This window comes from Berghia stephanieae, chromosome 11, assembly GCF_034508935.2.
Source record: "Berghia stephanieae isolate SIO BIC M18660-M18661 chromosome 11, UCSD_Bste_1.3, whole genome shotgun sequence".
In the NCBI taxonomy this organism is placed as follows: domain Eukaryota; kingdom Metazoa; phylum Mollusca; class Gastropoda; order Nudibranchia; family Aeolidiidae; genus Berghia; species Berghia stephanieae.
In genome coordinates this window covers 22595397-22611182 of record NC_088370.1, presented here as the reverse complement: position 1 = coordinate 22611182, position 15786 = coordinate 22595397, and the positions used below count along the sequence as shown (strand labels likewise).

General features: G+C 38.9%; 1 protein-coding gene across 1 annotated transcript in view; it reads left to right on the top strand.

Annotated features, from left to right (window-relative positions):
- Nucleotides 1-15006, top strand: part of LOC144956907 (G-protein coupled receptor GRL101-like) — a 274635-nt gene extending 259629 nt beyond the window's left edge. The window contains exons 20-29 of the mRNA XM_078887733.1: nt 936-1007; nt 2602-2673; nt 5171-5242; nt 7235-7433; nt 8246-8420; nt 11107-11279; nt 11778-11949; nt 12592-12728; nt 13325-13493; nt 14318-15006. Of these exons, the coding sequence (XP_078743859.1) occupies nt 936-1007; nt 2602-2673; nt 5171-5242; nt 7235-7433; nt 8246-8420; nt 11107-11279; nt 11778-11949; nt 12592-12728; nt 13325-13493; nt 14318-14502 (1426 nt within the window). The 3' untranslated portion in view covers nt 14503-15006. The remainder of the gene's footprint in view (nt 1-935; nt 1008-2601; nt 2674-5170; nt 5243-7234; nt 7434-8245; nt 8421-11106; nt 11280-11777; nt 11950-12591; nt 12729-13324; nt 13494-14317) is intronic.
- The last annotated feature ends 780 nt before the right edge of the window (nt 15007-15786 follow it).

Below are 15786 nucleotides of genomic sequence, written 5' to 3'. Positions count from 1 at the left end.
AACTTTTGCATTACTCTGATTAAAGAGTTCCTTAAAAGCTGCATAAAAAGGAAACTAAGAGATTCCAATAACATCTTTCAATTGTAGATCATGCACCCATCATTATCATCGGGCTTCTATTTCTCTTTCTTCTTCTTCCTTTTCTTCTTCTTCTTCTTCTTCTTCTTCTTCTTCTTCTTCTTCTTCTTCTTCTTCTTCTTCTTCTTCTTCTTCTTCTTCTTCTTTTTTCTTCTTCTTCTTCTTTCAGCTTATCCCGCATTTTGCAGGTATGTCATAATGAATGCCACATCCCTATGCATCTTGGTTCATAGCATTATCTTCCTCCAGGCCCAATTCTTTCATATCATCCTTTACCCTATCCAACCATCTAGTCTTTCTCTGGTTATCCTTTTTCCTCTTTCCCGCTAATATACTTAATACTTTCCAATACTTTCCAACCCACGTACTCCCTCTCTTGTCTCTTAACATGCCCGAACCAGTTCAATCTATCTTCTTTCATCTTTATTGTTCCAATGCTGACTGTAATTTTTATCGTTTTGGCCAGATGTGTTGGTAAAGGTCATGGTGGGTTGATGGGCATGTGCCCCATCAGTCAGTGTGCTGAATGTCGTAGAATGTATGTTTAACTTTCGATTGGCCGACACCAAAACAAAGTTAAAGCTTTACAACATAAAGGACCCAAACTGATGGGCACAGATGTATGGATGAAATCAATTTTGCCATAACGAAGATCTTTCACGTCATATCACCGTTAATATAAATGGTTCAAACTTCAAATTCTTTCAAATGTGATTTTCAATAAACAACGCGTTTCAATGGCGTCATTAGTCAAATGTTCTTATCAAAACATTTATTTTTGTGTAAATGTATGGTAGACTATTTTCTTTTATAAACTTTGAAAGGGAATTTCATGTTTTATTATTCTCTTTCACCAGAGATTTGAGTGACCAGAATATCTCAAGCTTGGAAGTCAATACGTTTACTGGATTGAGGTCACTGAAGTTACTGTGAGTTTGGATTGAGTTTAGAATCTTGTAACTGATTCTTATCAGTAGCCCGATAGTATAATGATCAAGATAGTTTAAAAAACAACAAATTTAAAAATTTATTTCCGGGGTTTTTGATACGATGTTAGATCAGTGTGTCATTTTAAATAATATTTTACCTACTTCTCATCCTCCTCCCCCTCCTCCCCCCCCCCTCCTCCTCCTCCTCTACCTCTTTCTTTTTTTGTCTTTTTCTTCTTCTTCTTCTTCTTCTTCTTCTTCTTCTTCTTCTTCTTCTTCTTCTTCTTCTTCTTCTTTTTCTTCTTCTTCTTCTTCTTCTTCTTCTTCTTCTTCTTCTTCTTCTTCTTCTTCTTCTTCTTCTTCTTCTTCTTCTTCTTCTTCTTCTTCTTCTTCTTCTTCTTCTTCTTCTTCTTCTTCGTCTAAAACATCTACATCATCGACACAAATAAGTTAATATATGTCCCTTTGTGTTACAAGTAGTTTTGTCTTAGAGTGCTGACGTACAGAGTAATATTATATTGTTGAGAAGTAAAGTCAGAAGGCTGTGTCATCGTTGACTTCCAAACGCTGTCCTTATTTTTGTACTTTACAATATGTAAATGGCGAGATGATTTAGCCAATATTATACTATAATCAATTAAATATAATCTTATAAAATTTCTAAACAAATTGTATGAAATTAACTTTGTTTATTCTAGCTGAACTCATTTCAAAGCAACTTTTCTTTAAACTTTTGCGTTCCACCATTTGAAAGAAATAATTGATCTTCTTCTCAAAGGTGTTGGATGTATCTACTTACTGCACAGTATTGATGCAATGTTTTAGTTAAACCACAAATAACATCCACCAGATAGATTAAACATATGAACACACAACACTGAGGGTAACCTTTAACGTTTGTAGTCTGATATAATTTAGTGAGAACCAATAACTAACAGGCGGTCTAAAAATATAATAACGAGCTGAATGACGCCGATTTCGTTCCTTCTTACGCGTTCAAAAATGATTATATTGTTTCAATTTAGATAAAGATAAGCTGGAGGTAGTTATTTACCTTTTTTTAAATTTTAAAGCAACTGATTTCAGATTTCTCATTGCATTTAGGATACCATTCTATCGTGATCTAAATCAATAAATAAATGATATATTATAGATCACTCACTCATTCAATCCTTTCCAGGCCTGCTGGCACTAGAGGCGAGGCAAGGAATCTCCACCTATACAATATAGATACTGACTGTTATGGACTTATACATAGAGTTACTCTAGGAAAGAGTTGCTCCCCTTTGTTATTAGCTAATTGAGTTTAGTTACAGCTTAATTAGTTATTATTCATTAAGTCCATTGTTTAATCAGAGTGGCATGTCTTAGAGAAGGATGCACTCTTTGTTCCTTACTTTCCATAATTGAGTTATTTTTACTGTTTTTCGTACTTACAATGTTGTTGCGATATATTTGTATATAGTCTAACCTATACTCTGTATAAAACTGTTCTCCCACATATCACTTAACACCTCTGAGTTGAGTGATTCCATAATATTAATCTGGGGTGACGTCACAAACACAACACTGACATAATATCTTCTATCCTCAGAAATCTGTCGGGAAATCATATGTCCTATCTGCATAATGGAGTTTTCAATGGCTTGAACCAGCTCCTTACTTTGTAAGTATGATCATTCAGAGACAAGAATGTGACATTTGTGGCATGACTGTATAGAAGGAAACCCTTGAAATAGGCGCTATATATAACAAGTACATAGGTTCATAGTATTTTAAAAGCAACGGTATTTATAATTATACATTATAAATTAAATTGAGCTTTTATGTAGCGCAATATCCACTAAACGTGCTCAAAGCGCTTTAGAAGTGGTCAATGGCCAACGGCAACATTTAACATTTAAGGCGGGACATGACGCCTGTTAGGCGATATTACATTTTTTTTTCGGACAGAGACAACGCTATTAAAGGCCAAGTACTCATTTTACACCTGAGTTTCGGTGAGGGAATGTGAGTAAAGAGCCTTGCCCAAGGACTCAATTATGCGCCGAGCGAGGCTCGAACCCAGGATCTTCGATCCCAAAGCGAGTGTCATACCACTAGACCACATAACCGCACGAATTATGACGAAGCTTAATCCTTGTTGGACGCAATTATAATTATTTTTCGGCGGGGACACCGTTGGTAACGACTGGGTATTTAATTTTATGAGTGTGGTTTGAAAATGTGAGAAAAAGCATTTTCCTAAGGCCAGACTTTCTGACACCCACGATGACGTTTAAATGCATGTTAATATGTCCACATATGTACGGCTATGTGGTCTTGTGGTATGACGATCGCTTTCGGATCGGAAGGTCTTGGTTTCGAGCATCGCTCGGCACATAGTTGAGTCCTTGGAAAAGACTCTTTACTCACATTCTCTCACCGTACTCAGGTGTAAAATGATGACCTGGCCGTTAACATCGTTGTATCTGTCCAAAAAATGTATACTATCGCCTAACAGGCGTCATGTCCCGTCCTACATGTTAAGTGTTGCTGTTGGCCAGGGACCCCTTGTAAAGCGCTTTGAGGACGTTTAGTGGATATTGCGCTATATAAAATCTCAAAAAAGCTCAAAGCATTCCACAATTCACACTGTAAGCCGTATCGCATGATTATTCAATTACTAATAAAAATATATGGTAATTTTCTTGTATGTTCACATAAAAAGGCCGTAATATCCCCCCCCCCCCCCAGAAAAAAAGGAGGAAGAAGAAAAACAAACAAACAAACCAAGACTAACACAGCGCTATTTTAAGGTAGCGTACACTTTGCAAGGGCGCATTGAGTACGTACTGATCGTATAAATCCTTCAGATGTTAACAATATTATAATGAGGCCGATGTCTACTCATTAAAGGTCAGAACCCCCAGAATTTAAAATTAAAGTAAATCCCTTTATTCATTCCAGGGGGGAATTTTTTCTCTAGGGTCTATTCCAAGATTGTAATAACCCAGGCGTCAGCCGCAGTACAGTGCCGCAAATTGAGCTAGGGCGAGGTGACTTGCTCAAGGTCACACAGCGCAGCGGCCGGGTGATCGAACTCGGTACCTTCCGGGTACGAAGCAAAGACCGTACCGCTGAGCCACGCTGCCCCCTATGGTTTTATAATTATCATGGAATACATTGCTCATTGCAACAATGATAAAGTAGTCCTTCGGAGCCATTATGGCTTATGGAGTCAGAATTTGTCTCGGTTTCTATAGCGTGAAAAGGACAAAAGCAATTCGTTGCTATCCTTTTGAGAGGACCCTAATAGTCTATCGCAAAATACATTCCGTCAGATCAAACAGAACCGGCCATCCAATCACTGTTTGGTGGACAAAGAGGGCGGATGGTCAGACAAAAATATTGGCTGTATCTGAGATTGATCTCTCAATGATAAAACACGCCTAGAATGTTTTGTGTTGTTTTAATTCCGCTCAATTTGGAACTCCTCAGTTACATATCAATCGCTTTTTTGTTTACTTTCCAAGATTTTTCTACAGAGAGGACCTACAACATATATTTGTCGTCTATCTGGAATTTAGTGATGTATTTATGTCTTTATTGTTTTTTTGTTTGTTTTTTGTTTGTTTTGGTTTTGAGCCCGAATTCCGTGTTTTGTATTTTGTTCTTTTTTGAAGCTGTTATATTCATTTTTGTTTATTACTTTTTACAGTCCACAGCTTCTAGCAGCCCCTAGTATCACTAGAATTATTGCGTTCAGTTATCAGACCTGCCTATTTGACGTAAAATACATGACACGAAAAAACATAGAAAAACAAACAAAAAATAACACATTTCAAAATACATTTGACACCAACTTTCAATTTGTTTTTATGATTTTGAATAAATTGTTTCTAATTCAGGCATATTATGTTCAATGAAGGGGCAGCGTGGCTCAGCGGTACAGACTTTGCTTAGTACCCGAAAGGTACCGAGTTCAATCATCCGATGCTGCGCTGTGTGGCCTTGAGCAAGTCACCTCGCCCTAGCTCAATTTGCGGCGCTGCACTGCGGCTAACGCCTGTGTTATTCCAGTCTTTCCCTGGAATAGGCCCTTGAGACAAACTTCCAATATATATAATATATGGATAAAAGGAATGTTATTTTATTATGTTATTTTATAATTCTATTTTCAGAGATATCTCCCACAACACGTTGATAATGATACACACCAACGTCTTCTACAGCTTGCCTTCTTTACATTTGCTGTGAGTATGTCCGCATCTGGTATCCATGCATATTTGTTAATAACAGTAACAAAGATCTGAGTGACGTCAACTTCGTACTATCTATAATTTTATTGGTTCTGAAGCGTAATGATGCAAGAGACATGATGAATTCAAGCTAGGGGAATTAACTCAAATATGTTTAAATAACACAATATAAATTGAGTTGAATCCCTTGAGTCTCTAAACCCACTTTCGTGGCTTCGATTTCTAACTGTGACCAATCGCCTAAAAACGGTATTATGTCGGGAGTGATTGAGCGCTCACACTTGAACTTACAGTACCGTAAAAAAAAATCCAAAATAATAAGACCTGGGTAAGTCTTATTTATTGTGTTGCTTAGAATGACTAGAGTTTCCTAACTTGCAGAAAACTTCAATAAGATACAACGAAGATGACGTCACTCAGGTCTTTGTTATTGTTGTTTTTTTGTTTTTTTCGCCACCCACGGTTATGGGTAATTCTCACTAAACTGTATTATCCAGACTATGAAAATTCATTGTTACACATAGTTTTGTGTGTTGGTCCGCTATATTTCCGGATGGCAATGTTGTGAGCTTCTTAGCCAAGCTCATACTATCTATAATTAATCGGATCATATAAATATATAAAAGTTCACGTATTTGTTTTGTATCGACAAGCATACCATAAGGCGTACAGATGATATGGCAACTCGTTCAAATATAACTGTTATAAAATTTTATTTTAAAAATTAAAAAAATAATTATTTATATAGTGCTATATCCACTAAATGTGATCAAAGCGCTTTACAAGTTTTCCTTGGTCAACAGCAACATTTAACATTTAGTACGGGACATGACGCCTGTTAGGCGATGTTACATTTTTTTTCGGACAAAGACAACGCTGTAACACGCTTTTACACCTGAGTACGATGAGAGATTGTGAGTAAAGAGCCTTCTACAATGACTCAACTAAAGACCGAGCGAGACTCGAACCCAGGACCTACCGATCCGAAAGCGATTGTCATACCACGAGACGATATAGCCGCACAATTACATTGCAATAGACTATAATCCCAGCCTAAGTGTAGAAATAAATTATTGCGTGCATCACAAAAAACCCATTGACTTCAAATCCTGATTGATCTGAAGGAGTATTTTTTTTTTTGTTTTTTTTTTTTGGGGGGGGGGGTGTTTGTTTTGTTTTGTTTTGTATTTGTTTGTTTGTATGTTTGTTTGGGTATTTTCTTTGCTTTTTTTGTTGTTTTTCTTTTTTTTTTTTTTTTGTTGTTTTGTTTTGTTTTTTGTTTTTTTTTTTTTTGTTTTTGGGAGGGGCGGGGGGGGGGGGGGGGGGAGGGTAGACCTATCTATCTATAGTGTGTTTCAACCTTATATGTAATGTCCTTATAGAAATATCGAATATCTGTTTTCATGTTTCAGATATCATAGCTAGTTATTCTAATCCAAAATTGTGGGGCTATGTGGTCTTGTGATAGGACACTCGCTTTCGAATCGGAAGGTCCTGGTTTAGATACTCGCTCGGCGCATAGTTGAGTCCTTGGAAAAGACTCTTTACTCAGATTCTCTCACCGTAGTCAGGTGTAAAACGAGTGCCTGGTCGTTAATAGTATTGTGTCCGAAAAAATTATAATATCGCCTAAAAGGCGACATGTCACGTCCTACATGTTAAATGTTGCCGTTGGACAGAGACCCCTTATAAAGCGCTTTGAGCACGATTAGTGGATATTCGCTATATAAAAGCTCATTTTAAAATTATTTATTTTAGAAATAAATTATTACGTACGTCTCACGCATCACAAATCCACTGACTTCAAATCTGGATTGATCCCAAGGAGTAGTTTTATTATAGTTTTGGAAGGGTAGCTGTCTTCAGTGTGTTTCAAACATATGTAATGCCCTTGTAGAATATAGAATATCTATTGTCATGTTGTAGATATCATAGCTAGTTATTTCAATCCTCATTACTCATTGCTTCGTCCATCCATCTATCCAGCTTGACTGATGAGTTTCGGTTTTGTTGCCAAGCTCAGAATGTCCCGGAATGCCACCCAGAAGGAGACGCGTTTTCGTCATGCGCAGACCTCATGTCCAACACTGTGCTACGCCTTTGTATCTGGATCCTGGGAATGACGGCTTTCGTAGGAAATGGAATGGTCGTGGTGTGGAGGGCCCGTAACCCACGCGCTTCAAAGGTAATTGTTCACTTTTTTTGGTATTAAAATTAAAGATAATGATATTAGAAAGATTCTTCTGGGACAGCGTGGCTCAGCGGTACGGTCTTTGCTTCGTACCCGAGAGATACCGAGTTCGATCACCCGCCGCGCTGTGTAGCCTTGAGCAAGTCACCTCGCCCTAGCTCAATTTGCGGGGCTGCACTGCGGCGAACCCCTGGGTTATTTCAGTCTTCCCTTGGAATAGACCCCAAGGACAAATTTCTCCATGGGGATGAATAAAGGGAATTTTATTTATTTTTATTTATTTATATATAAGCTCTTTCATAAGCCGATATTGTGGACAATAAATATTTATCAATGTTATGATTTCCAAAGAATTACAGCCTGGGCATTTCTATAAGGAATGACAGCTGCTTTTGTACGTTAAGCAAATGTGCAATGACAATAATAGTCGTTTACTTTTTTGAAGCGGGCATCATCAGCTGCTTATAGTAATCAACCTTATTGACATTCTGGTAAAATTTCGCATACAGCTGGAAAGCAGTATGAAGCAAGGGAAAAGACTCAAATATTATATTGTAAGACAAGGAAACAGGATTATTTCCCTTGTTTCTATCGACCTATGATATTTATTTGCCGTCATCAGCAAGGAAAAAGACTCAAATATTATATTATACAACAGCTTAAAAATTATTTCCCTTGTTTCCCTCACCCTTGGTCACGCATCAATAAGGTTGAAGGAAGGATCTTCCTCAGTCTGGTAAAAGGATAAAATAAAATAACTTGACCTAATCGCACATGACTGCAGAATGTCGTAACTTTCATTTCAGGTTCATTCCTTTCTGATCACAAACCTGGCTGTAGGAGATCTGTTGATGGGCCTGTACCTGACCATCATAGCGGCTGTGGACGCCCACTACAGAGGGGAATACAGTCTGCACGACGAGACGTGGAGACACAGTCCTCTGTGCCACCTGGCTGGATTCTTTGCCATGTTCTCATCAGGTAACAAATCATACATCACGATGATAAATGCGGCTATGTGGTCTTGTGTATGTCACTCGAAAAGTGTAATGTGATAATGAATGTGATATCAGAAAATCTCACTCGTCTGTAGTGTTTCATTCATCCTGTTTTTTTATAAAGGGGAAACCCGAAACATCCACATTATCTGTTTTCGTTTATTAAATGGAAGTTTACAGTCAATTTCACATTGTTATTTGTTTCTTCGAGCTTCGAGCAGTAACAGTTACAAAATTATGTAAGCAACTTTAAATTCATAAAAGATATATTGACTAAATGCATTATGACTGCCCTAACCAATAAAAGGACCGTGTTTGGCGGTCCAGATCCAATAAAAGGACCATGTTTGGCGGTCCAGATCCAATAAAAGGACCATGTTTGGCGGTCCAGATCCAATAAAAGAACCATGTTTGGCGGTCCAGATACAATAAAAGGACCATGTTTGGCGGTCCAGATCCAATAAAAGGACCATGTTTGGCGGTCCAGATCCAATAAAAGGACTATGTTTGGCGATCCAGATCCAATAAAAGGACCATGTTTGGCGGTCCAGATCCAATAAAAAGACCATGTTTGGCGGTCCAGATCCAATAAAAGGACCATATTTGGCGGTCCAGATCCAATAAAAGGACCATGTTTGGCGGTCCAGATCCAATAAAAGGACCATGTTTGGCGGTCCAGATCCAATAAAAGGACCACGTTTGGCGGTCTAGATCCAATAAAAGGACCATATTTGGCGGTCCAGATCCAATAAAAGGACCAATTTTGGCGGTCCAGATCCAATAAAAGGACCATGTTTGGCGGTCCAGATCCAATAAAAGGACCGTGTTTGGCGGTCCAGATCCAATAAAAGGACCATGTTTGGCGGTCCAGATCCAATAAAAGGACCATGTTTGGCGGTCCAGATCCAATAAAAGGACAATGTTTGGCGGTCCAGATCCAATAAAAGGACCATGTTTGGCTGTCTAGATCCAATAAAAGGACCACATTTGGCGGTCCAGATCCAATAAAAGGACCATGTTTGGCGGTCTAGATCCAATAAAAGGGCCATGTTTGGCGGTCTAGATCCAATAAAAGGACCATATTTGGCGGTACAGATCCAATAAAAGGACCATGTTTGGCGGTCCAGATCCAATAAAAGGACCATGTTTGGCGGTCCAGATCCAAAGAGTTTGCGTCAATCATAAAAGGACCATGTTTGGCGGTCCAGATCCAATAAAAGGACAATGTTTGGCGGTCCAGATCCAATAAAAGGACCATGTTTGGCGGTCTAGATCCAATAAAAGGACCACATTTGGCGGTCCAGATCCAATAAAAGGACCATACTTGGCGGTCCAGATCCAATAAAAGGACCATGTTTGGCGGTCCAGATCCAATAAAAGGACCATGTTTGGCGGTCCAGATCCAATAAAAGGACCATATTTGGCGGTCCAGATCCAATAAAAGGACCACATTTGGCGGTCCAGATCCAATAAAAGGACCATACTTGGCGGTCCAGATCCAATAAAAGGACCATGTTTGGCGGTCCAGATCCAATAAAAGGACCATGTTTGGCGGTCCAGATCCAATAAAAGGACCATATTTGGCGGTCCAGATCCAATAAAAGGACCATATTTGGCGGTCCAGATCCAATAAAAGGACCATGTTTGGCGGTCCAGATCCAATAAAAGGACCATATTTGGCGGTTCAGATCCAGCCCGATTTGCCGCAATTGACACATTTACTTTAGTTTCTTTCCTAACTCTTTAACTCTGTTACAAATCTGCCAAGTTCAGTCCCTTGATTGGTGAACAAAGAAGATTAGGGTTCAAGAGTCGTGACGTCACATCCCTCGTAATGACGCATGGTAACGGGTTCTAAACTGTCGGAACAATGGCGGACGCCATTATCTCCATCAACGCCTTTGTGAATTACTTCTCCGACGAGCAGAAAAGTGTAATCCAGAGGAGAAAAACATTATAAATCTGAACATGTTTTGATTTTTATACATTCTGGTCACATGACATGTGAAAAAGTTCTAGCCAGCGTGAAGAATAAAAAGTACCGATTTTCTTTGTTTAGAACCAAGCTGCTGGTTGCTGGGCGGACGTGACGTCAGACTATTGAAACCTGTTATACAGATCTTTCCACATATACTTGTTTCTCAGCGTTGTGGCTCTTTGTTTTAATCAATTGTAGGATTCGGTTAAATTGATTTTTTCATAGAAACCATCGAATCCCAATAAAATAGAGTTAACATGTGCTCTTTCTTCTTAATAATGTTCACTATGCAGGACACAACTAAGGGATATATGGTAACAACAAGAGATGAAGTGAGTAGGAAAGTGCCAGCAGACAATAGAGAATAAAAAAATGTTCGCGGTGGTGATGGGGGTTTGAACACGCGACCTTACTGGTACGACAACTCCGCCTGGCCGGTGAGAGCGTGACTCTACCGTTTGAGCTATCCACGATCCCCCCCAAAAAAGATCGTCTCTAACTCAGGTCATTATTAGAGCTCTCATCACGGACTACTTGATATCGCGGGTCCAACTCACACAACATCCGCGAAGTTGGTTGGCCAGCAATTAAGCTTAATAGCCAATATTCTCAACACAAACATATAACATTGAAACAATCAAGGGAAATAATCTTTGATAAACGCATTCGCCTTATATCTTTATCTTCCCAGAGCTGTCAGTACTCACCTTGACTATTATCACCTTGGATAGACTAAGCTGCATCATCTTTCCCTTGAAGATTCGAAGGTTAGGGGTCAAAGGTGCTATCGGGGTCATGGCATTTGTGTGGCTTGTGGTTTTCGTCCTCGCTTTCATTCCTCTTTCGGGAATAGAAGGTTTTGGGGTGAGTTTATTTCTAATTTGTTTCTTTTTTAAACCAATGTGTCATCCATCATGATAAAATTACAATTAATGAAGCATTCATTGATAACACATCGACCAAAAAATGATCATTGAGATAGATTTATTAATACAATTAGCGTTTTGTTGTTGTTTGTCGTTTTTTCTTTGGGTTTTTATTTTATTTACTTTATTTATTTATTTATCTATTTATTTATATATCATTTATTTATTTATTGTAATTAACAGATGTCTTACTAAAATCACGTTCGATCTAAATTAGGTTATCCCGAACATTCTGTAACAGTAAGCATCATATAGTGAATGTATTTAGCGAAAAAACAAACAAACAAAAAACAACAACAACAACAACAAAAAACAAACAAATAAATAAACAAACAAACAAAAATTATAAGAAACAACAACAACCAACCTTACTTTGATGGATCAGCTGAGATCAGGTTTATTTGTGACTTGTATTATTTCTTCCTATCCTGACTAGAATTTCTACGGCCGTTCTGCAGTGTGCCTCGCCCTTCCACTCACCCCAGAGAGAGCCCCTGGCTGGGAGTATTCCGTGGCTATTGTATTGGTCATGAACCTGGTCTCTCTCTTCATCATTGTTATTTCATATATCTGGATGTTTTTCGTGGCCAGGAAGACCAGGACGGCAGGTAAGAACTTTATTCACTGATTAATTTGTCTCAGGATGAACTGTTGTTTTTTCTGCTTGTCTACCAGTCAATTTACATAATATGAGGTGTGGGAGCTAGTTAGTTGTCTATTTGTCTATCACAATGTCTTTTTGTCTATGTGCCTTTTTATCTGACTGCCTTTCTGTCTTTCTGTATTTTGATCTAAATGTAATTATGTATGTCCATTTGTCTGTCTATTCGTCTGTCTCCATGTTTTGTATATAATATATGAAAGGATAGATTGTTGTCTTTACGAGAAGAAAAGATCATGAGTAAAACTAACAAGAAACGTAATGCTTAATATTCGTGGTTATTTGTAAACAAATGTCAATTCATAATTTATCAATCTCACTTTATGTAGATGTCTGAAGAAGAAGAAGAAGAAGAAGAAGAAGAAGAAGAAGAAGAAGAAGAAGAAGAAGAAGAAGAAGAAGAAGAAGAAGAAGAAGAAGAAATAAAGAAAGAGAAGAAAAAGAGAGGAGGAAGAGGGGGTGGAGGAGAAGTTGAGGAGCAAAAAGAGGTAGTTGTTATACACCAGATGTTAGCAACCTCCCAATCTGTCCATTTGCCGTGCTTTGACCTAAATCACAAATAACAATAAATCACTTCCACTCCCTCTAGTGCGATGTCGAGATTCCAAAGGCGATGCTGCGATGGCAAAGAGAATGACCATGATTGTGATGACGGATCTCTTGTGCTGGATTCCAATCGTCTTGCTGGGTCTGGCATCCATGGCAGGTGTCCATATGTCCAATCAGGTATGAAATATACTGGAACAGAAATTTATCACCACCAAAATTTTAAAAATGAGCTTTCATATAGCGCAATATCCACTAAACACGTTACAGGGGGGTCACTAACTGACTAACAGCAACACTTAAAGTGTTGGTCGACACACGACGCCTTATAGGGAATATTACAATTATTCAGACAGAGACAACGATTTTAACAGCCAGATACTCAATTTACACCTGAGTGAGATGAGAGAACGTGAGTAAAGAGCCTTTTTCAAGGACTCAACTATGCACGAGTAAGGTTCGAACTCAAGACCTTCCGGTCCGAAAGCGAGTGTCATACCAGCAGACCACATGGCCGCACAAAGAAAAGGTGTAAAATGAGTACCTGGTCGTTAACAGTGTTGTCTCTGTCCGAAAAAATTGTAATATTGCCTGCCTAACAGGACTCGTGCCACGTCCTACGTGTTAAGTGTTGTTGTTGGCCAGGGATCCCTTGTAAAGTGCTTTGAGCACGTTTAGTGGATATCGCACTATATAAATGCTCTAGTTAGTTTTTAGTTTTTCTAAACCTCACCCCCCCCTCCTTTCCCACCTCTCCCCCAATTGTCCATCCACAGGTATACGCGTGGATAGCGGTGTTCATCCTACCAATCAACTCCGCCATCAACCCAGTCCTCTACACCATCTCCACGGCTCCTTTTTTGGGCAACGTCACCAACAGGGCCAGATGGTTTAGGAAGTCTTTTATTAATTCCTTCAACGCTGACACCAAACACAGCTTTGTAGGTAAGAGTTTTGTAAGTTCTCAAAACCAATGATTGCGCTGAGTTGGATAGAGTAAATTTTGAGTTAAAATTAATGGTAAGTTCAAACCATTTCTAAAACTAAAATTTCATGTTTAATAAATAAATAATAATAAATAAAAATAAAATTCCCTTTATTCATCCCATAGGGGAAATTCGTCTCTAGGGTCTATTCCAAGGGGAGACTGGCTAACCCAGGAGTCAGTTGCATTGCAAATTGAGCTAAGGCGAGGTGACTTGCTCAATGCCACACAGAGCAGCGGCGGGTGATCGAACTCGGTACAAACTCTCACGAAGCAATGACCGTACCGTTGAGCCACGCTACCCCCAGTTTATGTACTTAAAATCCGTACGACTGTCATGAAGGAAAGAGTAACTAGGATTTCTTTTTTAAAAAGCAAACTAGTTTTGTTTTAATCATAGCTGTTTTGGTGTCTTTGGGAGTTCGTGTTAATTATATCTTATAATCAGCCGGTTTTTCATTGTTTGTCATCAAAATGTACGAGTATTTCGTTCATAATTGAATTTAACCTGAAAGCTGTAATTTCGCTCAGATGGCGTAGGACTTATTTCAAGTGTGTAAAGGGTGGGGAAGGGGTAGGTTGATTGTTTTAGATAATTAAAGATGAGTTAATATTTTACCCATTACATATTTCCACTGATGATGAAATCTAATGCTGTATTTACTGTATTTGGTAAAGATTTCTCAAATTTTGTTCAATTGATAACGCCAATATTGTTATCCAACTTATCTATTTCCATCTGTCCACCATCCCTGTCCTCCTTCAATCCCCGTACCTTCCCCAGACGATCGTACCGTTCAATCTTACACCACTGACCACCGTAGGTCATCGCCCAGAAGAGGGGAGACAATCCTATATTCCGCCAAACGGGATCGGACGTCTTCTCCAAGGAACGGAGAAACGATGTGGCTGAAAAATCTGAGAGTTAACGGCCCTGAATATTCGAGAGGCAGCTCCAGTGATGTCTGAGTAACAAAAACACCAGACTCTCCGTGCCCATTGTGTCTCAAGATCTGCAGATCCTTTAAAGCAATGTCGGCTTAACCAAACTTGCCAGACTGCATCACTAGGTCAAGAAGAATCATTTGTGAGACGCTATCTTAACCTCGACGACAGTTTTGGCAGTAAGCTGATGCTACCAACAACAATGCATTACAATTTATTGGCGTGTCCGTTTTGAAGGACATTTTACTTTCAGCATACATCATGCTGGGTAAGGAATGAGTGGGAAAAAATGAGAAAAGGAGAGTTTATGTGTATGCATGAGTGTTTGTTAGTATGTGTTTGCGTGTGTGTGATGAAGGTGGGGGATGCGTCTAAGAACTGAAGACACACACACACAGAGAGAGAGAGAGAGAGAGAGAGAGATAGAGAGAGAGAGAGAGAGAAAGAGAGAGAGAGAGAGGCGGGGGTTGGGGGGGGGCGTGATCGACGATCTGAACAAAAAACAAAACAACAAAAGCAATGACAAAAGATATACAATCGCTTCCAAGTGGACCCATATCCGGTATTATACCCACCGCTATACAGGCAAGCATTATTTCATTGCAACAACTCACGCACTCAATCCTTTCCTAGCCTTTTTCGCGCTTGCGGCGATGCAAGGGATCTCCTTTTTAGACAGTTTAAGAAGTCGCCAAGTTGACCCCGGGACAAGAAGACTGTTATCAAAGATATGTAATTGGTCATCTAAAATCGTTGTCATCATCGATGTGTGTGTGTATATATATATATAGAATGTACATCTATCATTGCCCACGAATGTTGTATAATTTTCACATTGGTTTAAATGTACGAATAATACGTCTTGATTCCTTCATTCAATTATTGATCAAGCTCATATTGACATTGTACTATATAAATAGTTTATGGTCTCTAACGGTATGGATACATTTGACATGCCAATTAGTTTTCATCACTTCAATACAACAGTGAAGAAAATAATAAGATTGGCTAGTTCTATCCGAATTCACCATGGAGTCATGTAAACAATTCACCATGAAGTCATGTAAACAATTCACCACGGAGTCATGTAAACAATTCACCACAGAGTCATGTAAACAATTCACCACGGAGTCATGTAAGCAATTCACCATGGAGTCATGTAAACAATTCACCACGGAGTCATGTAAACAATTCACCACAGAGTCATGTAAAAAATTCACCACGGAGTCGTGTAAACAATTCACCACGTCACCACGGAGTCATGTAAACAATTCACCACGGAGTCATGTAAACAATTCACCACGGAGT